The sequence below is a fragment of the Phocoena phocoena genome, chromosome 18 (assembly GCF_963924675.1).
Source record: "Phocoena phocoena chromosome 18, mPhoPho1.1, whole genome shotgun sequence".
Lineage (NCBI taxonomy): Eukaryota > Metazoa > Chordata > Mammalia > Artiodactyla > Phocoenidae > Phocoena > Phocoena phocoena.
Genome location: NC_089236.1, coordinates 15,753,122 through 15,777,667, shown reverse-complemented (window position 1 = coordinate 15,777,667; position 24,546 = coordinate 15,753,122). Strand labels below are relative to the sequence as shown.

Below are 24,546 nucleotides of genomic sequence, written 5' to 3'. Positions count from 1 at the left end.
TACTACCAGGACAAGCTAGTTGGGGAGGCCACCCATGACAGTACCTTGATCTTTAAACTGGATTCCCCATGACTAACTTACTCAGCAATCCATTTTATCTCAAACTAAGTACTTCTTAAAGAGCAGAGCGCCAACTGCCCCAGAACATTAGACAAACATCTGTCCTATCACACAATGAGCCGCTGCCAGATGATCAGGGCTCCCGATAAATGCAGTCAGTGGAGACGCCCAAGGCCATCGTGTGCCAAGGGCACACCGCACCACGTTGCTGACCGTGGCCTCCAGCAGTCTACACGCTACCATCCACAGCAGCATCCCAGCTCGGCGCAGTGGAGACCTCTTACCAGCTTCTTTCTGCAGGTTCCTCTCTATGTTGGACACACAGGACGCGCAGGTCATGCCTCTGACCTGTAGAAAGCACTTCTGCGAGGCCACGGTTTCGGAGGCCCGAGGGGACTTGGACACGAGGCCGGGGTTGTGGTTTGTAGGGAGACCCCCAGGCTGGGGAGTCCCGTTCTGCACGGACACAGGTGCACCAGCCGCCGTGTGCCCCGTGGCGCTCCTAGCACTGTGGTTCCCAGCGTGGGTGCTGGAACAGTTTTCTAGGATAGAATGTCACAAATCATTCAAATTAGAAGAATGGATAATTTTTTTCCGGAACAGGAGGCTCAAGCTTGACAATGTTCAGATGAAAGTTCCTGGAGAAGATAAAGGGGGGTTGGTGTTTCCATCACTGTCTCTCCCTCTCCACAACCAGACGGAGGCACTCGATTCCATACATAGGAAAACACGCCGATACTGCAAGGACGGAATGTTCTGGGTAGACGAATGCTCTAACGAGACAATGACGGTAAAGCAGTGGTAAGAACGCACCAGGCACCCTGCTAAGCACACGTCTGGCCTCCTTTAACTGTTAACATAGCCCTGTGGCAAGTACTACTACCATCCCCATTTTACAAGTGAAGAAAAGAGTTACAAGAAATTAAATGCTTTGCCCCAAACCCCTCAGGTATGAAGCAGGGAATCGAGCTTCTACACCTGGCCACATCCTGGTTAACAGAGGTCCTCTCCCTCCCCATGAGAATCAAAATGCCCCAAAACACCTCTATTGAGTCGCTGGCCCTTTTCTCGTCCTTTGTCTAGGTCCTACATACATTTTGGCCAGGAACCCTTTGTCAGCTGTACTCACTGCAAACACTGGCTCCCAGTCTGTGGTTTGCTTTCTCACCCTCATCTAACGGTATTTCTTTTGATAAAAGAAGTCCTTGACGTTCATGAAGCCCAACTTAGAGTCAACTAAACCAACTTCAATGGTGAGTGCATCCTGTGCTCTATTAATAGATGTGTCAACTGCCACGCTGAAAATATCCATGACATGTTCTCCTGGCACCTCTGTTATTTTAAATGAACCTCCACATTCAGGCCACTGATATACTTCAAGTTAACTTCCGTGTAGGTCTGAGCTGATAGCCAAGGGTAATTTCTTTCCATTTGGACTTCCAGTAGTCCGGCTCCAATGATGAAAGTTCTCCTTTCCCCACCGAGTACCAGGGGTCAGGGAGCAGACATCTTTGGGGGCCATTACTCCACCCACCACGCATATATAGACCAATGTAACTAACCATCGACCAGATCAAGATACAGAAAATGTCATCACTCCAAAAAGTCACAGTTTTGTGATGACACAAAATACCTTGAAGAGTATGTAGGAAAAAATGACATCATTTGATGATGAACTCTCCTTACTTCAAAGTCCACAGCTGCAAAACATAGAAGCTCATTTTCTGGAAAGTGCTGAAACTACTTCCACTCACTTTAAGAGTGCAGTCGATGGACGAAGACCCTCCAGTGCTCTGGCCTTACAGCCCTCCACCTTCTGGATGCAGAGACCATCACCTCACCCAGCACAGCTCTGCTCTCCTGGACTTTGTCCTTCTTCAAAATGACACCACCCCTTGGATGTCAGCTCTTAACATTCTAGCTCCCACCCCCACCAAACCCTCCTGCACCTGTCCAGCCCCTCCCTCTTTTTCCAGTCCATCACCACCTCCTGGATTCACTTGCCTTTCTACCCAAATATTGTTGTCAACAATTTCAGTAGTATTCGTTAGACCTCCAACACTGAGGTCGAACTCAACTAAATTCTGGGCTTCTGGAGATTGCTAAAAAAAAAGTTTAAATAAATTAACAAAAACCCAAATAAGCCTACGCTACTGGGTCCTTTATCCACCTATGCCAACACTACGGGTGGGCATATAAATTGATTTGACTTTCTGGAAATCTATTTGACAGTATTATCAAAAACGGTGCCTCTAATTGCTTGGCACTTAGTAGGGGCACAATAAATATTTGTGATGGAATGAAATAATGCTGATACCCTGTGACCCAGCAATTATGCTTTCAGATATTTATCACAAGGAAATAATTAAGTACGTGCACAAAGGAGAAACAAATCACGTAGTTTGAAGACTGTCTTCACGGACAATTGTATTTACAGTCACAACAATCCTATCAGTATTATTTACAACGACATCCACACAAAATAGATGGGAAAAATAAAGAGGAAACGAAGTTATGGTACACCCATATGCTGGGATGCCATGCGGCCGCTGAACACGGTACTGCAGACACACGGATGGGCCCGTAAGTTATGTTTATGATAAGTCACAGGGCGAAAAAGAGATTACAAAACTATGTATGATACAAACCTATATATTTCTATATAAAAATGATATAGGCTCTGGGAAAAGTCCGGATGAGCAGCTATGAAATGAAGAACACTGTGTGCATTTGCAGGGAGAGCATTCCAGACACAGGGGACAGCAAGTACAAACCCTGAGGTGAGAACAAGCCTGGTAAGAGGAACTGAGTCAGGGCTAGAAAGGTGGTGGGTGAGGGAGCGGCTTAGGGACCACCATGAGGACTCTTCCACTCACAATACAAGACGGGATGGGCCAGGAGGGTCAGCAGCGCGACAGGATCGCTGTGAAAGCTGGCTGGGGACCGGGCTGGAAGGCAGGAAGCAGGGAGACCAGTTTGGACCCCCTTCCAGGATCCAGGAGCAGAGGACGGTAGCCTGCGCCAGGGTGCTGGCCTGTCTCCTCCGCCTGGCGTGCAGTCCTGCCCTTTCCTGCCTGTTCAGATCCTACCTATTCTTAAATCCTATCCACGCCCAACTCCATGGTCACCCCTACATCATGTCCTTAGGAGCCCCACAAGCGGGTATTGGATTCTCTCCTCTTCTGAATCCCAAAAGCATCTGACCTACACCTTCCTTGCTACAACATTTATTCTAACCTGCCTTGGATGATACAAGGGGCCTCTGTCACCTGCTTCCCTGGGAGAGTGTGAACTGCTGTGGGCGGGTGCTGGACTGCCACTGAGCACTTCACGGCAGCTGGCACAGGACCCGGGCCCCAGAAGACCCCCAGCACGTGCAGGGGTGAGGGAACCGTGCCCTGAAAGTGACATCACTCACTTATGAGGGTGAGAGGAACATGCTGTACGTAACAGGTGAATTTTCCTCACTTTGTATTCATGTATCCCATCCATCCATCCATTCATCCATTCAAAAACTACTTACCATGCAAATAAGTGAACAAGTAACAGCTGCCTTCTACAACCAGGTCTAAATGTACTTTAGCTGTCAAGTAAGGGACGGAAATTCAATGCCTGTCTCTTGCCCGTATGCTCTCAGATCCTTTCCCTCCCTCCTTCCCCCTGCTTCACTACCAAGGGGCTGACCCCTGCAAACCACTTTTCCCAGGCTCCCTTGTCAACTGGTTTCTGATTAAATTTGGCACATGGAGGTAACAAACAGGAAACAACAGGACAGAAAGGAGGAGGACCCAAGTGTTTGCCATCCCTCCACCGGGGCCCCGGCTCCTGCCATAGCCTTGCCCTTGGCCAGTTCCCACCAGGCAAGCTCAGCCCCTGGTCTCGTGTAAACTAAACACCTGCCTTCCCTCAGACCCTCCCATCTGTGGGTGGTTTTCCTGTTTTTTAATTTCCTGTTTTCCCTCCCAGTTCCTGTTTGGTTTTTCAGCTCTGGGATCTCTCTCAAGAGTTCCCTCCATCAGCTGACCTGAGACCCTGCCTGTCCCCAGCCCATTATTTCCTTTCTCCTTCGTTTCCTTCACAAACACCTACTGTGTGCTGGGTGCTGCGGAGTCAAAGGAGAAACAAATCACATGGTTTGAAGACAGTCCTCAAGGAGCCCCTGGTCAATCCAGAATGACCGACCAAATACAAGTAATGCCTTTTTCGTATTTAAGTGGCTATAAAAGACAGTCACCAGCACACTTATGGTTTATCCTAAATTAAGACTGCCAGGTAAAATACAGGACATCCAGGTAAAATTGAATTTCAGATAAACAGTAATGTTTTAGTATGTCTCAAATACTGCACAGGACATACTAATATTAAAACGTTACTCACTGTTTATCTGAAATTCAAACTTAACTAGGTATCCTGTATTTTTTTTTTTGCAGTACGCGGGCCTCTCACTGTTGTGGCCTCTCCCATTGCGGAGCACAGGCTCCAGACGCGCAGGCTCAGCGGCCATGGCTCATGGGCCTAGCTGCTTCACGGCATGTGGGATCTTCCCGGACCAGGGCACGAACCCGCGTCCCCTGCATCGGCAGGCGGACTCTCAACCACTGCGCCACCAGGGGAGCCTGTCCTGTATTTTTATTTGCTAAATCTGGTTCCCTAAATACCTCTTGGGCTAAACATAATTCTCATTCTGGCTAATAAAAACATAATTCTGGCTAATAAAAATCCCTGTTTTCTCTCCAGGTTTACGTAGTCAAGTTCAATTATTCTGCATTATGTAGTTCAATGCAAATTTCTTTTTACTGCTGATAACCTGATTCCACTGTTTTAAGACTTTAAACCTTATACAAATATAGCAGATGGCGACTACATACTACATGTCTTAGCTTCTGAGTACAGGATTTACCGTTCTAGTTTCCTTATTGATTTTTGTTTAAAAAAACAAAACAAAACAAATCTCCTTCCTGAAACTTCGTACAAAGACAAAGCCCAGAATGGGGCCCAGTCACTCCACATGGCTCACCCGCTCCCCTTGGGGGTGGATGGTGCAGGGGCCTAGGAAGGGCTCCTCAGGGCGGGGGGGAGTGAGTGGGAGTCAGCCATGAGGGGCAGGACAGGGGGCCCGGCCGTGTTTCTGCCACCTCCCATGGCTCACTGGCTCACTCCCACCCCACCCCCAGAGGGAGCCCTCCCTAGAAGCCCCCCTTCCCCCTCACAGGGCTCACACCTGCTGCCCCGTCTGGTCTCCCCCTCCCTACTACCACATAAGTTCTTGGGGTGGGGGTGGGGGAAGGCACCTCGCTGCTCGGCAGCCCACAGCTCACACAGACCTGGTGAGGGGCAGAAACACGAAAGACGCTAAGACAACTTGCTGGGCTCCCGAGTGAAGGAAACGGACAAGTGAGTGGTTGGCGGGTCAATGGGAGGGGACCTGGGGACAGCCACCACCCTGGAAACTGTCTAGCGATGTGGCATCAAGGTATGTGGGCACCTCGCTTTGGGAAGGCTGTCATACACCCCCTCTTCTCACAGCCATGGTCAGGGGTGGGTGGGAAGGGAAACCATCATCATATCCTTCCCTTCTTTCCCACTTTCAACAGAATGGGCTCCAGGTGGTGAGACCAGGGTCCTGTTGTCTTTATTATTCTATTTTGTTTAGCAGAGAAATCTCAGAGCAAATGATGATGTTTCCTTTGGAGAGAGAAGGGCCAGGTGTTCCCAAAGTACTCTTTTTAAAAAGAACACAGGGGCTTCCCTGGTGGCGCAGTGGTTAAGAATCTGCCTGCCAATACAGGGGACACGGGTTCTAGCTCTGGTCCGGGAAGATCCCACATGCCACGGAGCAACTAAGCCCGTGCACCACAACTACTGAGCCTGCGCTCTAGAGCCCGTGCACCACAACTAGTGAAGCCCGCTCGCCACAACTACTGAGCCTATGTGCTGCAACTACTGAAGCCCATGCTCCCAGAGCCTGTGCACTGCAACGAAGAGTAGCCCCCGCTCGCCACAACTAGAGAAAGCCCATGAGCAGCAACGAAGACCCAACACAGCCAAAAATAATAATTAAAAAAAAAAAAAAGAACACAGAATCAGTGTTCTCTTCAGAAAAGAAGCTAAAAATCCAAGGAACTTAGCATCAACCACGTACCAGCCAGGACGGAGGCCTCAAATCCCATGTCCTCCACCGCAGCTCGGAGTTCTGCTGGGTGAGTTAGAGATGGATCGTAGAGAACCGTTCCTGTCCCTTCAGCCAAAGACACTGAGATACGCTGCACTCCCTCCCTCTGGGAAACCAGGCCCTCGATGGACTGGACGCAGGACTCGCAGGTCATGCCAGCGATGGCCAGCACTGCAGCACAGCGCACGCCGGGCGCCTGGGGGCTCCTGGTGTCTGTCCCACTCCCTTCCGCTCCATCGGGTAGAGAGACTTTAAAGTTGCCAGGTGGCAGAGCCTCAATGGCCCTCTGCAGGGTCCCTGGGGAGATGCGGGAAGGGTCGTACTGGACTTGGGCAGTCCTGTTCTCCAGGGACACTTGGATACTCTGAACCCCTGGCTGCTGGCCAATATTTTCTTCAATGTTCAGGACACAAGACTTACAGTGCATTCCATCCACTCTGAGATACAGGGGCACCCCCTGGCTCCCCGAGGTCTCTGAGTTATTGCCATTCTGGTTAATGGAAGCCTGAGGGGCCTTTGGGTGGATGCGCTGGAGCTGCCTGATGTCAATAGGTCCCAGGCTCACGGGGGCCACCTTGTTCTTGATGACGGCTTCAAACCCCATGTCATTCACGTGGTCCCTGAGGTCTTGGGGTTGGATGAGGTAAGGCTGGTAAGTGATGACTGCCTCCTGGTTGCTGAGCGAGACGCGGACCCTCACGACGCCCTGCAGTTTCCCGATCTTGCCTTCTATGGAGCTGACGCAGGACTGGCAGGTCATGCCCTCCACCCGAAGCTTGACCACAGCCTCCAGGGCGGGCGAGAACCTGGATGGCCGGGAGGCAGCCTTTCCCTCCGCCACAGTGGCCTGGAAGCCCATGTCCTCAATCTGACAGCAAACCTGAGGCAGGCTCAGGACCGAGGGCATGTACCTCACCATGGCGCTGCCCTGCTCCAGGGAAACCTTAACACTCACGATGCCTTTCAGACTAGACACCCTGCCCTCGATGGACTTCACACACGACTGGCAGGTCATGCCCACGATGCTGATGGTGCCGGTGGCCGTCTGAGAGGGGTGCACGCCATCCAGGCCGTGCTCGTAGCCATTGTTGTCAAAGGCAAAACTCTGCTTCATCGTTGGCTCCCAGGCTCGAGCAGGCCCGGAAAGCTTAGGCAGGATCTAAAAGGAAGAGAAAGAACATTTTTTATCCTTAAAACTAAACATTTTCTAAAATCTCCCAGCTTGTGTGGCACTGAGAAAATGGAAAACAATACCACTGGTGTCCAAACATCCCAAGAGTATGAGAACATTAAAAAAGGGGAGGAGGGCTTCCCTGGTGGCGCAGTGGTTGAGAGTCCGCCTGCCGATACAGGGGACGTGGGTTCGTGCCCCGGTCCGGGAAGATCCCACATGCCGCGGAGCGGCTGGGCCCGTGAGCCAAGGCCTCTGAGCCTGCGCATCCGGAGCCTGTGCTCCGCAATGGGAGAGGCCGCAACAGTGTGAGGCCCGCATACTGTACCGCAAAAAAAAAAAAAAAAAAAAAGAAAAAAAAGGGGAGGAAATCTGTAAAGACATTACTTATCATATGAAAGGGTTCAGAGGGGTTCCTTCTAGCTCTGACTTTCTGTGATTCTGAACCCAGAAGTCAACTGCCCACCTTGGTAGAAGGCATGAAGGTTTCTGTGGGAAAGGAGAGCACGACGGGGCTGACCCGCACAGAACAAGCATGGCAGGCCTATGACAGAGGCAGAGAGCACAGCAGCCTGCAGCAGAAGGGCACAAGTCCCACGAGACCTCCCCGACTCCAGCTGACACCTGAAATCTCCCCACTGGACTTGGTCCTTTCAGCTTAAACTCTGGACGTCCTGCTGGAATGCAAATACACAGAATAGGCCACACCCTAATTCTGCATCTCTTTCTAGGGGTGTCCATCTCATTCTCTTAGCAGGGGTTAGACTTAATAGCCATAAGGCACATGTTCCAAATGCAGACCTCCCAGCGCATGGGGCCAGACCACAGTGCCTATGAAAAAAGGTCTCGAAGGACGCCCCTTGAGCCACGGAAGTGAGCACAGCAGTGCCACGGGGACCAAGAGGAGGGGGAGGGGGAAAGCTGGAAGAACAGGAAGTTGCCTTGTTCTGCCTCGGCTGAGTCCCTGCCCCGCCGGGTGCTCAGGGCCGCTGTAGACATTACCTAAAAACGACACGTGCTTCACCAAATTAAACGGATTCATTTTCTTAGCGTATCACAGCTCAAGTGTAGTTTCCTGATGTCTTCTCATGATGTGACCTCAGCCATTCTGTTAACAAAACTTCCCTTTCGCAGGGTCCCAGCCTCACCACTCTCTTAACTAGATATAGTTTTTATACCAGTGCTATTACCTGCTTCAGGCATTTGGGCACAGGCCTTTGTATATGGCAACGGATAAAAAAGCATGTCCCTCAACACCTACACAAGCCTACTCATCTTCAGCTGAAGCTCGATTACATGGATTGATCTTCTCTGTCCCTGTGCATAAAATGCTTATCTTTCCAACTTCAGATTTTGAGCAGCTTCACAAGATGGAAGTTTACATAACTTTTAAAACAGACTATAAATATTCATTTGTATATCCACAGAGGAAATCACAAGCTAGTTTGGGATTAATAATTATAAGGAGTTTTAAAAAATATTTTAAAATAGAGAAAAAGAGACAGTAACTCAAAAATCTGATGGATTCAAAAAACATACTGAAATTATCTATGGTGTAAATACAGAAATGTATATGATAAGGATGACACAGCATAACAGTATTAACGGATGACTGGGTAGACACCTGGGAAACCTATTTGGAAAAGTATAAATTTGGAATCTATATATCAGAAGACAATTCAGACGGATCAAAGATGAAGACGTAAAAAGCGAAATAATAAAAGTACTAGATGAAGACACAGGAGAATATCTATTATAATCTCAGAGTAGGGAAAGCCTAAATATGACAAAACAAAAGCAAGAAAATCCAGAAGCTATAAAATAAAAGTTTGGTATATCTAACCACAATAAGAGGAAAACAAATTGTTCAAACCAAGGCAGAAGATAAACCGAGAGAAAAAGAAGACTTGCTTTCACCTTAAGCAAATTAAGAGCTAATTCCTTTAATATATAAAGAGCTCCTTCGAAAAAGAAAAAGGCCAACATTCCAATAGAAAAAAGAAGGCAGTTCATCAAAAAGGAAATGCAAATGGCTTCTCAATATATGAAAAGCAACATTAAAGGAGAAATATAACATTCCCACCTCACATGTGAGGTTGACATGGTCTTCACCATTCAAGTTGGCACCCACTGACTCATTCCCCAGGGTTAGTGGGAATGTTACCTCTTGGGAGGGCAAGTTGGCAATATCTATTAAAATAACAAATTCACATATTCTTTGACCCAGTGACTCTCTACGAATTTAGGCAATAAATGTATTTGTTTGCATGCAAAAGGAAGCATGCAACAAAGATATTAGATGCTACAACGGATTGAAAACAACATAAATGTCCATCAGTAGAGGCTGATAAATTACTGCACAAATGTACAATGGAGTACTATCTAGCTCTTAAAAAGAATGAGGCGGGCTTCCCTGGTGGCACAGTGGTTGAGAGTCCGCCTGCCGATGCAGGGGACACGGGTTCGTGCCCCAGTCCGGGAGGATCCCACATGCCGCGGAGCGGCTGGGCCCGTGAGCCATGGCCGCTGAGCCTGCGCGTCCGGAGCCTGTCCTCCGCAACGGGAGAGGCCACAACAGTGAGAGGCCCGCGTAACGCATAAAAAAAAAAAAAAAAAAAAAAAAAAAAGAATGAGGCAACTCTATAAACAGTGAAATAGACTGGTATCTAATATATAGTTCAGTGAAAAAAGCAAGGCACAGAATATACAGCACATCTAGGAACTTCCCTGGTGGTCCAGTGGTAAAGAATTCTGCGCAGGTAAAGAATCCTGCGTGCTGAAACCAAGACCCAAAACGGCCAAAAATAAGTTAAATAAATAAATAATAGATAAATCTTTTACAAGAAAAAAGAATATATAGTGCCATCTAGTATTTCGGTTATCTGCTGCTCAAGACAAACCAAACTTAGTGGCTTATGATGACAGCTCACAGTTTTTCAGCTTGGACAGGGTTTGGCAGGTAAAGCTCATCTCTGGGGTGGCTGAATGGGGCTGGAGGTCCCACTTGCAAGAAGGTGGCTCATTCATCACATGGCTGGCAGGTTGATGGTGGCTGCTGTTGGCAGGGACCTTGGCTCTCTTCCATGTAGCCTCTGCACATGGCTAGGCTGGGTGCCTCACTGTTGGGGGTTTCTGGGTTCTGAGAGGGAGTGTCACAGTAGTTAGCATTCACAGAGAACAAGTCCCAGTGTGCAAGCACTTAGCAAGCCTCTGCTTGCATCACACCTGCTAATCCACCATTGTCCAAAGCCAGTCACGTGGCCAAGCTCAGTCAATAAGGAAGAGAATTACATAAGTGCTTACATACAAGGAAGTGGAGTTCACTGGGAGGACCACAGGAGGACAACCAAAATAAGTCTATCACAGCATGCTAGCACTGTTTGTGAGAGAAAAAGAATATGACACACGCAGATGTTTATGCATGTATGGAGTTACCTTTGGAAGAACATATAAGAAGCTGGCACAGAGTTTGTGGACTGGGCAGCTGAAGGGGTCAGGCAGCTGGGGTAGAGGAGTGGGAAGGAAGAGTTACTTTTCACTGTACAACTTACTGTACAATGTACACGTGTTACCGAATTCTAAAACATAATTAATTTAAACATTAAGTTAAAATAATGTGAGAATAAAGGAGATCCACAGCAGTGACTTGATTGTAACTGGTATGAATTAAATACGTATTTAACTGAAAAAAGTTGCAGGTCAGGGGGAAAAACTGTGGTTAAGACTGTGCACTTCCACTGCAGGGGGCCTGGGTTCAATCCCTGGTCCGGGAACTAACAGCCTGCATGCCACGTGGTATGACCAAAAAAAAAAAGATACAGGAAAAACTAAGAAGATATTCTAAAGATATTTAGATACTTCAATACAGTATCTTAGTAAAGCAGAAATTACCTCCTTATAAGACATAACTCTCAATCACCCAGTCTGTTGGAAAAACAAATCCCTAATGATTTACTACCCAACTTATGTTTCTTGGTCCCAGGTCGAGCGACAACTCACCAAACCCAAGCCACAAAGCTGGCTCTTAATCCCTGGATTATCGATTCTATGTTCCTGCTAAAGGAGTCTGCAGAAGTGTTGGAAGCTATTTGTTTGTAGCAAATAATACTCAGAGGTCTCCCTTCTACACAGGCAGGCTTCTAAATACAAGCAGTTACAGAAGACAAGGCTTTGCAAATAACATAACTTTATGAAACACCAGCGTACCTGTTGGTTTAGGAGCAATCTCATAACAGTTGTCGGGTATCTGGATCGTTTTTAAGTGTACACACATACTGTGCTTTTAATTCCGTTCTTCAATGAAGACAATCTCTGGGGTGGGGAAAAACTCCCCTACTGAGTTCAAAGAAACAAACATGTCTAGGTTTAAGGGCTCATCAGAAGCAATGGACATTGGAGAGTGGGCCCAGGGTACAGACTGTGTGTCCAGGGAAAACGTGGTAGAATTCCCAGTGTTGTCTACGTCCCACTAAATTATACACTCCTTGAGGACAAACACCGGGGACTTCTTCTGCAGGCCCAACATCAGGCTGCTGGCTTCTGAATTTTCAATAAACTATTAGTACGGTAGGCATGAGGTTGAGAAGCGCCTGGAAACACCAGAGAAGAGGGTAATTCCACAGAGAGGAATCCAAAAATGAATTGCAATTCTTTGCCACCTCTCTAGGCGGCCTGGTCACATGGAATTTGCTGAGAGTACCAGGGCTTTTAAACGAAAAGATAGGGAAAGGTATATAAACTCTTGATTTGCTAAGATGGAGCCAGGAAAGGAAAATAAGAGAAGCCAGTCTAGTATGAAGAAATTGGAAATGGGGTGGTATGTTTTAATGAACGTTTTCAAAGCCAGACTGAAAATTGCAAAGCCCAGAAATGACATGCCTTGTAGAAAATGGCTGTGATCACAAATCAAAGAGCAACGCTACTACACGTACAAGGGAAGAACCACTAGCCACTTCTGAGCTCTCCTAGTTACAGGTGGATCCCCATCATCCTTAAACTGGATACCACTCACCCACTTATCCTGAGACTTCTTTCACTTTGTTTTTGTTTTTTTTGCGGTACACGGGCCCCTCACTGTTGTGGCCTTTCCCGTCGCGGAGCACAGGCTCCAGATGCACAGGCCCAGCGGCCATGGCTCACGGGCCCAGCCGCTCCGCGGCATGTGGGATCCTCCCAGACCGGGGCATGAACCCGTGGTCCCCTGCATCGGCAGGCGGACCCCCAACCACTGTGCCACCAGGGAAGCCCAACTTCTTTCACTTTGAAGGATATGGAACACCCTTAACAACTTATGAGGCAAAAATATTATACGTGCCTGCAACTTCTCCATTATATAACCTCCACCCCATACAACCCTATACACCTGAACTTCCATGGAATTCAAAATACAGAAAGGTCCTGATTTTTTCATATGCACAAAGACCCAACAGTAGCAAGTAGTTAATGATTCTCGGCGTTACTTTATGAGGATGGCATTTCATATCCCTACTGCTCAAGATAATTCTGTAAGTAGATATTCTTATCACCATTTTACTGCTGAAACAGACTCAGAGGTTCATCCAAGGTTATTTAAATAACGGAGCTGGGATCTAAATCCAGCCCAAAGTCCAGCAGGCTTTCTATTTTTTTAAAAGAAATTCGAAGGTTACTTTTTCTTTTTAGCCATGTTAATTGGGGAAGAGACTACAATACTGAAGAGCAAAATGAAGAAAACAGAAAAACAGCCACATACTACTACAGGGGAGCAGAACTTACCACCCTAAAATGCATCTCTTTGGCATATTGTCTTAAACGAGTTATTTTCTGGTAAACAGCAGACACTGAAAGGGCTCTGAAAACCAAGTAGGAATTGCCTTTTTGTAAGAAACACTTATATTTGTAAGGGAAATCTCCGTTTGTAAGGGTATGTCCCGCTCTGTCCCTGGAAGAGGAGGCTGCCCAAATCTCTAGAAACTCGATTTATCAACGGAGAAGGAAATGACTGAAATGTGTACCACAATCACCCTTGTTTACTGTGCTTTTCCTGGTAACTTCCCCTAACTGACTCTCCCCATCTCAACATCCTCTTCTGTCTTTGGCTGAGGATGGCATTTAAGGTGTGGGCTTCGGCCACCTTGGTGAGTTAATTTTTCTTGGTCTCTCCCATGTATTCATGCTATTAAACTTATGTTTGACTTTCTCCTGTTAATCTGTCTCTTGTCAACTTCATTCTTAGACCAGCCAGAAGAACCCAGAAAGGTAGAGGGAAGCGTCTTCCTCCCCAACACTACCTATCAGGTAACAACAGGCTACATCCAGGTGAGAGCACAGCATGGAGGTGAGGGTGTGGCTAAAATCACTGGTTGGCCTGGGTCTGGGCCTGGCCTGCAACCCGTAGTATCTGTTCTATTCTCTTTTTTTCTTTTTTTAAAATTTAATTTATTTTTGGCTGCGTTGGGTCTTCGTTGCTGCGCCTGGGCTTTCTCTAGTTGTGGCGAGCGGGGGCTACTCTTCGTTGCAGTGCATGGGCTTCTCACTGCGGTGGCTTCTCTTGTTGCAGATCACGGGCTCTAGGCACACAGGCTTCAGTAGTTGTGGCTCGCGGGCTCTAGAGCGCAGGCTCAGTAGTTGTGGCGCACGGGCTTAGCTGCTCCACGGCATGTGGGATCTTCCTGGACCAGGGATCGAACCCATGGCAGGTGGATTCTTAACCACTGTGCCACCAGGGAAGTCCCTCTGCTCTATTCGTATCTGAGAATTCTCTGAGCTTCAGAGATACATGGGGAAGAAGGTTCAGAAGTGACTGACTCAAGAAAAGATCCCACCCAAACCACACCAGGCAAATGGGTGTCGGTCTCTAAGACCCCGAAAGACCTCCACTGAAGAAGAATCAATGTACCCATGTTAAACCTGTACTTACATAGATTTAAGCAAATACATACTTAGGTATTAATACATAAAATTGAGGTTATCTACGGGTGAGTTATGATGTTCTGATTTTTCACTATCTGTATATACTTTCCAATTAGTAAAACCTGAATGAAAAAACAGACAAGTACTACTTTTTTTTTTTTTTTTGTGGTACGCGGGCCTCTCACTGTTGTGGCCTCTCCTGCCACGAAGCACAGGCTCCGGACGCACAGATTCAGCGGCCATGGCTCATGGGCCTAGCCACTCCGCAGCATGTGGGATCTTCCTGGACCGGGGCACGAACCCGTGTCCCCTGCATCAGCAGGTGGACTCTCAACCACTGCGCCACCAGGGAAGCCCAAGTACTACTTTTATACCAGAAAACAAATGTGGTTTTTCAGTTTCTCTAAGGCAAGGAAGAAAATGTTTTGTTAAACCACACTGATATAAGCAGCGATAACATTATCATTGTGATAAAGATGACAGCAATGATGAACAGATGACATATTTCTACATGGCTTTATCCTCTAAAGAATGTTTTCCCATCTATGTGTTTAAATATCGGCCATTCCGATTTGTTGTGAACTTCTTGAAGGGATGTCCGACAGTTTTGGGTAGGAGTTCCAGCCTTGGCTGAGCAAATCCAAGCCTCAGGTTTCTTAGGTGTAAAAGGAGGTAACAATAACGCCCATCCCAGTTCTGCAGGGAGGTCTGAATGCTAAGAGGTCTTAAAGGCTAACGCCATAAATGTTTGAAAATGATTGACTATGAAGACAAACATGGCCTCATTCGATCTTCAAAAGCGGTCCAGGGAAGTAGGCAAGGAACTTGTTATTCTCCACCGTTTTACTTTTAAGAACTAATCACTAAAACTCGTGTATATATTCCCCCACGCCCACCTCAACCCCTTCTAAATGTCCTTTAACACTGGCTCACAAAGGTCCAGAAAGAACTTCCAGTGAGAATTATTTACAGTTTGTCTACTGAAAAAACAAGCCAAAACTCAGGCATTAGTTCAAACACCGAAGAGGGCGCACAGTGTGCCTGGACTGTGTGGGCTCCAGCCTGACCTCTGGCCGCAGGGCCACCCCCAGCCCTGCTGTTCACTGTGCACTTTCTGGGAAATTCCACACAAATGACCATTTACTGCCTGCTTCTTTCTCTTGACCACGATGAGGAAAAATATAAACCCTTACTGAAAAACTGAATGCACGGTATCATTATTTGCCCAGGAGAAAAAGAGAATAAAATTAACAACAAATAAAATGAACAAACCTCAACACATACAGACAACATAGCTTGTTCTCCACATACAAAAAAAAATAAAATTTAGAAATTCACAAACTCTAAGACCTCTCCAAGAAGCACTTCCCAATAGTACCTCAGAAACCCCGTTCGCAATCTCACTCCACACAGCTTCACTATCAGCCGTTTCCATTGCTTTTTTTTTTTTTTTACATCTTTATTGGAGTATAATTGCTTTACAATGGCGCGTTAGTTTCTGCTTTATAACAAAGTGAATCAGTTATACATTTACATATGTTCCCATATCCCCTCCCTGTTGCATCTCCCTCCCACCCTCCCTATCCCACCCCTCTAGGTGGTCACAAAGCACCGAGCTGATCTCCCTGTGCTATGCAGCTGCTTCCCACTAGCTATCTATTTTACGTTTGGTAGTTGTATATATGTCCATGCCACTCTCTCACTTTGTCACAGCTTACCCTTCCCCCTCCCCATATCCTCAAGTCCATTCTCTAGTAGGTCTACACCTATTGTAACAATTATTCCATCAGACATTTATCGATTAACGGCATTTCTTTCTGCTTCAGAATCTTCTCTGATAACACTCTATATTTCAAGCCTCTCCCAAACAAAGAAATTTTAAATAGCAGGCCTGTCACTATCAAGCAACTGTCATCATCTTAGAACATTTTTTTACATTTGAATGAAATAGTCTGAGTGAGAACCATAAGGTCATAATTCCCTAGTCATTTCCCAGAATGATGGTAAGATCATGATATGACTATTTCATGATATGATCTTTTCATGATATGAAAAGACCTACGTTAGATATACGCAATGTTATGACTGGTTAGAAGAAAATATCACACAAACAATGTTAATTCGGGTATTTATATTATGTGATGGAAGTCAACGAACTTGGGATTATTCTTCTTGTTAATTATTATTATTGATAAATTGCATATGGTCATCAGATTTGATGAAATAATGCCGTTATTTTATCACAAAGAAATGTATACTATAATGGTTAATGAAGGTGGTGGTTTCTACCTAGAACTATAGGTATGACCAGCTGTACAGAAAACAAATATTCCTTTCAAAGACTTAGGTATAAACTTAATATTTATAATTTATGCTAATCTACAAATGCACGATAGGAACTTGCTACTTAAAATAATCCTCAGAAAAAGAAATGTAAGTGGTTGATAAACCTTTTCAAAAATAATAATAATATATGGTCAATTAATATTTGATAAGGGAGCCAAGAATACTTAACAGAGAAAAGGCAGTCTTTTCAATAAGTGGTGCTGAGAAACTGGGCATTCACATGTAGAATGAAAGAATGAAATTGGGACCCTGTCTTATACCCGGGACCCTGTCTTACACCACTCACAAAGATTAACTCTAATGGGTTAGAGACTTACGTGCAATACCAGAAACCATAAAACTTCTAGAAGAAAACATAGGGGAAAAAAGCTCCTTGACATGGGTCTCAGCAATGATTTTTTGGATATGATACGGAAAGCGCAAGCAGCCAAACAAAAAATAAACAAGTGGAACTACATCAAACTACAAAGCTTCTACACAGCAAAAAAAACAATCCACAAAATTAAAAGACGGCCTACAGAACGGAATAAAATATTTGCAAACCATATCTCTGATAAAGGGTTAATGTTCAAAATACATAAAGAATTCATACAACTGGGCTTCCCTGGTGACGAGGTGGTTAAGAGTCTGCCTGTCAGTGCAAGGGACACGGATCTGAGCACTGGTCCGAGAAGATCTCACAAGCCGCGGAGCAACTAAGCCCATGCGCCACAACTACTGAGCCTGTGCTCTAGAGCTGGTGAGCCACAACTACTGAGCCTACATGCCACAAGTACTGAAGCCTGCACACCTAGGGCCCGTGCTCCGCAACAAGAGAAGCCACCGCAATGAGAAGCCCGCGCACTGCAACGAAGAGTAGCCCCCACTGGCCGCAACTAGAGAAAGCCCGTGCGCAGCCATGAAGACCCAACACAGCCAAAAATAAATAAATAAAATAATTTAAATAAAGAATTCATACAACTCAATAGCAAAAAAAAATTAATCCCATTAAAAATAGGAACTGAACAGACATTTTTCCAAAGACATACAAATAGCCAATAGATGCATGTCAAGGTGATAAACATCACCAATCATCAGAGAAATGCAAATCAAAACCACAATGAGATATGACTTCATACCTGTTAGAATGGTTATCCTCAAAAAGGCAAGAGATACCACCATATGACCCAGCAATCCCACTACTGTGCACATACCCCGAGAAAACCATAATTCAAAGAGTCATGTACCACAATGTTCACTGCAGCACTATTTACAATAGCCAGGACGTGGAAGCAACCTAAGTGTCCATCGACAGAAGAATGGATGAAGAAGACGTGGCACATATATACAATGGAATATTAGCCATAAAAAGAAAGAAATTGAGTTATTTGTAGTGAGGTGTATGGACCTAGAGCCTATCATACAGAGTGAAGTAAGTCAGAAAGAGAAAAACAAATACTGTATGCTAACACATATATATGGAATCTAAGGGAAAAAAAAAGGTTCTGACGAACCTAGGGGCAGGACAGGAATAAAGATGCAGACGTAGAGAATGGACTTGAGGACACAGGGAGGGGGAAGGCTAAGCTGGGACGAAGTGAGAGAGTGGCATGGACATATATTCACTACCAAATGTAAAATAGATAGCTAGTGGGAAGCAGCCACATAGCACAGGGAGACCAGCTCGGTGCTTTGTGACCACCTAGACGGGTGGGATAGGGAGGGTGGGAGTGAGATGCAAGAGGTAGGGGATATGGGGATATATGTATACGTATAGCTGATTCACTTCGTTGTACAGCAGAAACTAACACAACATTGTAAAGCAATTATATTCCAATAAAGATGTTTAAAAAAAAAAAGGCAAGAGATAACAAATGCTAGTGAGGATGTGGAAAAAAGGGAAACCTTGTGCAACGTTGGTGGGAATGTAAATTGTTACAGCTACAATGGAAAACAGTATGGAGGTTCCTCAAAAAATTGAAAATAGAACTACCATATAATCCAGCAATTCCACTCCTGGGTATTTATTTAAAGGAAATGAAAACACTGTGTTGAAGAGATATATGCACCCCATGTTCAGAGCAGCATTATTTACAATAGCAAAGACATGTGTCCTAAGTGTCCATCAATAGATGAATGGATATAGAAAATGTGGTGTATATATACACAATGGAATATTATTTAGCCATAAAAAAGGAAATCCCACCATTTGTGACAACATGGATGGACCTTGAGGGCATTATGCTAAATCAGACAGAGAAAAACAAATACTGTATGACCTCACTTATATGTGGATCTAAAACAAAAAGAAAGGAAAAAAAATCAGAAAAAGAGATCAGATTTGTGGTTACCTGAGGCGGCGGAGGGGAGGGGGAATAGGATGAAGGTGGTCAAAAGCTACAAACTTCCAGTTATAAGACAAATAAATACTAGGGATGTAATGCATAACATGACGGCTATAGTTAACACTGCTGTATGGTATATATGCAAGTTGTTATGAGGGTAAATCCTGAGTTCTCATCACAAGAAAAAAAACACATTTTTTCCCTTTTTTTTTAGAAAACTCTATATGAGATGATGGATGTCACTCACTATATGAGATGATGTTGGTAGAACACAACCTTTTTGAGAGCAATGAAGCAATATCTGTCAAAATATTAAATGCCCAATGCCTTTGTCCCAGTAATTCCACTTCTGGGTTTTTCATCATATAGATATACAGTGACATGAGAATGTCCATTGGTACACTCACTAGTGAAAACATAAAAACCATCTAAATATTCGTCTATAAAGAACAGGTTACATAAAGTATCCATCCAATAGAATTTTATGTAGTGGCTTTTTAAAAAAAGGTGAATTTACATGTATTGACATGGAAAGACATCCCTGGTAGATTAAAGGGAGGAAAAGTTGCAGAACCGTGTAAGAGTATACACTGTTCCCTATTTTTCTAGAGGAAGAGATCCACATTTCTATACGTTGTTATTGATGTTTATATCCAGCAGACACTAATTTTAGGGGAAAATAAAGAAATACAAGTTCTCTAGAAGAGTGAATAATACTATAGTACAGTTGATGATGACTCCATGACAATTTGCTAGTGACACCTTTAAGTGACTAGATCACTCCCTTCAGCTATTTTTTTCCTTTGCTCAGCAGGGGTACTCCTGTGCCAGCTGGGCTGTCTTGGTTTCATTTAGGCAAAAATAAAACCCAGCCAGACCACCCTCACCCAGCACAGACTCCTGTAGGTTGCTTTCTAAAATGGTTAAGCCCACAACCCAACACTCTCATCACAGTCATCAATCAGTTCAGTGTTTCCAACATCAGCCCTCCCTCCTGCCGCAGAAATCACTTCCGGTTCACGTATTTGTTCCCTCACTCAACAGCTTACTTACCGTAGACTAATACACTGCCCGATGTGGAAGAGAAAGACACATAACACGGCGGCCTAGCTTGGCAACAGCCGTCAGGAAGGCCATGGGTAAGGAGGCCCAGGCAGGCAGTGCTGAGCAGAAAGGGGCATATTCCCTACACCCTCCAGCTGGATCGAGGACCAGGAATCTCTACTGCCCACAACTCCCCAAAGGGGTTCTGAGAGGTAGGAGCCTGTTTCTTTCCAGGCCATCGTCCCGGGCCTGAGAGGAAACAAGAGCCCCGGGGAGGCCTGTGGACGCAGGGCCAGAAGAGCCAGGCCAGGGCACTGAGGCCCCCGCCTTCTCCTCTTTGGTGAGCGCACTCCTGGCGGGGTAGGGGTGGTGGTGGAGTAACTGCCTGGGAAACCCACCAGGCGTGGCCTGACCCACAGAGCCTGCTCACACCAGCGAAGAGGCGAATCTAACATAGGTGGGAGGGAGGGATGGCCTCTCCAGACTATGCTTTGACCAGTTATGCCTTTCAGAAAGGCACTTCCCCCTCTGTCTAACACACGGAAGAAACTGACCCCTTGCCCAACATCACGTCTTCATTCTAAACCGCATAGAACATACTCTACGTGGTATGAGAAATGTAAATACAAGCACACAAATCCACTAACCACAAACACAATTTTGAAATGTTTTCTTCAGAGCAGCTACCTGCATCTTTTGTGAACAATGCATAACCTAAAAGCTAACTTTTCATTCACTATGGATTAGCAGCTCTGCAATACTCAGATGTTTTCAAACCCTATCTCACCCAACATGTTAAACACTTCCCTGTCCCAACAGAAAAGCAAGGGGCCTGTCCTCAGACGGACCTGGTATTAAATCCTTCAGGCAGATTAACTAACCTTTTTTTTTTTAAATTAATTAATTTATTTATTTTTGGCTGCGTTGGGTCTTCATTGCTGCACATGGGCTTTCTCTAGTTGGCGGCGAGCGGGGGCTGCTGCTCTTCGTTGCGGTGCGCGGGCTTCTCATTGCGGTGGCTTCTCTCGTTGCAGAGCATGGGCCCTAGGCGCACGGGCTTCAGTAGTTGTGGCACACGGGCTCAGTAGTTGTGGCTCGCGGGCTTAGTTGCTCTGCAGCCTGTGGGATCTTCCCCGACCAGGGATCAAACCTGTGTTCCCTGCATTGGCAGGAGGATCCTTAACCACTGCACACCAGGGAAGTCCCCAGATTACCTAACCTCTTGATCTCAGGTTTCTGTCTGTTAAAGGAGGATAGTGATTAAATGAGGTGACAAGTCCCTTCCACATACCAAGTACTAAATAAGACAGCTCTCAAGTAGACCCAGAGTTTGATTTATAGCAGACTTTGAGTCAATACACTGTAACGGTGAACAAATACTCAATTGTAAGTGACATTTAGTTTGGTTCTTATCTTAAACCAGCTACTACAAATTTCCCATTTGAGGGTAATTAATTTAAATTATATAATGTATATGTATGTGTATGTGTATGTGTGTGTGTGTGTGTGTACGTGTGTGTATATATATCCACAAAATATTAAGTAAAAAAGAGAAGGTATACAGTACTACGTACACATACACAAACTCACATATACACATCCGCATGTGTAGTGGCAAAACGGCTGAAGTATGTGGCTGTTTTCATTTTCTTTACATTTTTCCATATTCCCCTTGCCTCATGTTAAATTTGTTTTGTAGAATGAGCAGGTGCTACTTTTACAATCAGAGCTTCAGAAAAAAATAGTTGCAGCTGTGCTCAGATGGATTAACTGGCTGACAGAGTTCTACCAGACATTCAGAGAACACCAAACACATCTCCGAGCTGGGAGTCCTGCTGAAGATCATTTCGGCAGAGATGATACCATCGTGCGTTTACACAGTACTCGACAAGGTGCTTTCACGTCCCAGAGAGGCAGGACTTCTTATTCCAGTAACCTGAAGCTGGAGGAGTCCAAGGCTCACCTGCCAGGTCCCACAGGCCAGCAAGGGCGCAGATCTGCACCTGACTCTCTTGCAGCCACAGCCTCTACCCTGGCCTCCAGCCCAGAGCCCTCCTTTCAGGTCCCACAGGCCAGCAAGGGCGCAGATCTGCACCTGACTCTCTTGCAGCCACAGCCTCTACCCTGGCCTCCAGCCCAGAGCCCTCCTTTCTGAAGGGCTCCCCGGCCAGGTTCAGGTTGCTTTCCTCATCACATGAGGTTGGAAGTGGCCATTAAAAACCATTAGAATATTTCACATTCAAATACCTCAGACATAGGCTGAATTTTGTCAAGTAGTAGTTTGAACATTTTAAAGAATGCTCTCAAAAAAAAAAAAAAGAAGAAAGGAATGTTCTCAAGCATTTTACAAAAAAAAAATTATTTTGCTATCTTAAGACATTCGACTAGAAACATAAAAGTTGACTGTGTACTGCATAAATGGATGTTCATAAATCTCCTTCAACATACAAATATCTCTTGCATAGTACATTTCAAAAATCTCTACTCACAAAATTTCCCTTACTTTTAAAGACTTTTTAAACAATTAACACCAGAAGAAACAAAAATAACTCTTCAAGGAGCAAAAAGGACTTACGAAAACTTCCCTTTATATCTAAGTAGTATTTTTTTTTCCCATCTACTCATGTCAATGAAAAGGACCCCACACAGACCACCAGTCCCACCCAGAAATGCTGCTGAAGCACCATTTTTACAAAGCGTTAGTTACACTGCCCTGCTTTTGAACATGACCTGACGTTTGGGTTAACAAACCTTTCGTTTGCCTAAGAAGAGCGGGTTCATTGGGCAGCAACACTTTCAAAACGTTTATTTAGCTGAAATGTGAAGATTAACAAAATAAGGTAAACACGTTTAAAAATAAAAAGGGGGGAAAGATCCATTTTTGTCTGATTTGCGTTTTGGGAAACTTGTGCATCACAGACGTTTACAAAATATCCTGAAAATAAGAAGCAACAAAACCCAAGATTTATCCACCATGAACCTAATCCCTGGAAAATTCCCCTGGACTCCTGGCTCACTCCCTACCCCAGAGCTGCTTGCTCCTGGCCCCTCTGACATGAGACACACGGGAAACCTCCATCTATATAACCTGGAGCTTTTATAAAAAGCCCTCCTGGCTTTTCAGCCCTTCTCCAACGGCACTCACCTGCTTGGAACTGACCTCCTGTGTTTTATTCAAAACTTTCTGTGAAAATTCTCCCTTCTCTGATGGGGGAGAGCATTCCTCCTCCGAAATCACTGGCCTGGAGGAGCCCGTGGCCCTAGGGCTCCTCCTGAAGGACCACCGCTTGTGGACAGACAGCAGGGTCACCTGAGGGTCACCCAGAGTCACCAGGAAGGACGGTTCAGGGCTCCCGGGCATCTGGCCCCCAGCTCTCTCCATCGCTGTGTTCACAGTCACACCTTCACCTCGCACAACAGCAGTTCACCTTCTCCAGGCTATTTGGTCATGTTAGAAGAAAACGCTCGAAAAACGTCCCCCTAACCAGCAGAGGGGAGGCTAACTCGGAGGCCCAGTCGCGCAGGTTCCCCTCTGCCCCTGAGCCAGCCCGGGAGAGGCTGCCAGCCAAGCCTTCAGGAACTTGAGCAGGCTGCACACCGCTGTATAAATATTTGCTCTTGCTTATTTACCCCTATCAAACCAGTTGGCATCCTCTCACTCGTCCATGGCATCTGGCACTGGGGATGTTTGTACACGGCCCTACGCGTACCCAGTGCCGCTAGGACACCCGGCCGGCACATACAGGAGCCCAGCACGCAATCACGTCCCCACACTGAGCAGTTTCCTTTTGGCCCTGTGCACTCCCCAAGAGACCAGCCTGGAGGCAGGGGAGAAATGTCACTTCCTTTTACTACCAAACTTCAAGCGCTTTCTTGGAATAACTTCAGCTGCCTCTTCCATAGCTCCAGCGCTGGTGGGGTGCAGATCACTAGGGGAGAAAAGTATTTCCCAGGCAACATGACTTGCTTTTTCAAGAAGGTGTAAGAGAGTTCCATGTCTCCTGCAGCTCTGTTCTCCCTTGGACCAACAGCTTGACTTCACTAAGAGCTGACTGCAGAAACTCACGGGCAAACAAGACTCATCCGTATTTTATATGCGGCAGAACCGTCGGGAACTAAGTCACAGTTCAGGCTTCTGAGGCTACCCGCTGCTCCACACGAGGATTAAGGGTGGCGTAGACAGTGGGGCAATCGGGGAGCCTCGTGGTCTGTCGGGCAGCCCCGCCTACCTTCCCACCCTCACCCACTCAGACACAGGAAGGAGGCGACCTCATCCCCCATGGGAGGAACAGCTGTGCCAGCCGCCAGCCCTGGCAGCACCTCCTGCGGCAGGGACGTGCAGGGTGTCCACACTGAGGACGGAATTGAGTCAGTTGGGAAAACAGTTACTCTGTGTCCTGGCTTACTCCCCCCAGCTGAATGTGCTTTTAGTCGGGGAAGAGGGGGTCGCGGGGGCGTGCACCAGAAGAGGGCGTTTAGAACCACGCCCCCTTCTGCTCAAGGCCACTGCGGGCTCTGCCTCTTTATGGGTTGCCTAC

The 24,546-nt window shown here is 46.0% G+C and overlaps 1 protein-coding gene across 1 annotated transcript in view; it reads right to left on the bottom strand.

Annotated features, from left to right (window-relative positions):
- ATP7B (ATPase copper transporting beta) overlaps window positions 1–23,607 on the bottom strand; it is a 53,834-nt gene extending 30,227 nt beyond the window's left edge. Inside the window, exons 1-3 of the mRNA XM_065895906.1 lie at window positions 23,154–23,607; window positions 6,203–7,391; window positions 345–602 (exon numbers count right to left, since the gene is read on the bottom strand). Of these exons, the coding sequence (XP_065751978.1) occupies window positions 345–602; window positions 6,203–7,391; window positions 23,154–23,390 (1,684 nt within the window). The 5' untranslated portion in view covers window positions 23,391–23,607. The remainder of the gene's footprint in view (window positions 1–344; window positions 603–6,202; window positions 7,392–23,153) is intronic.
- Between the last annotated feature and the right edge of the window lie 939 nt (window positions 23,608–24,546).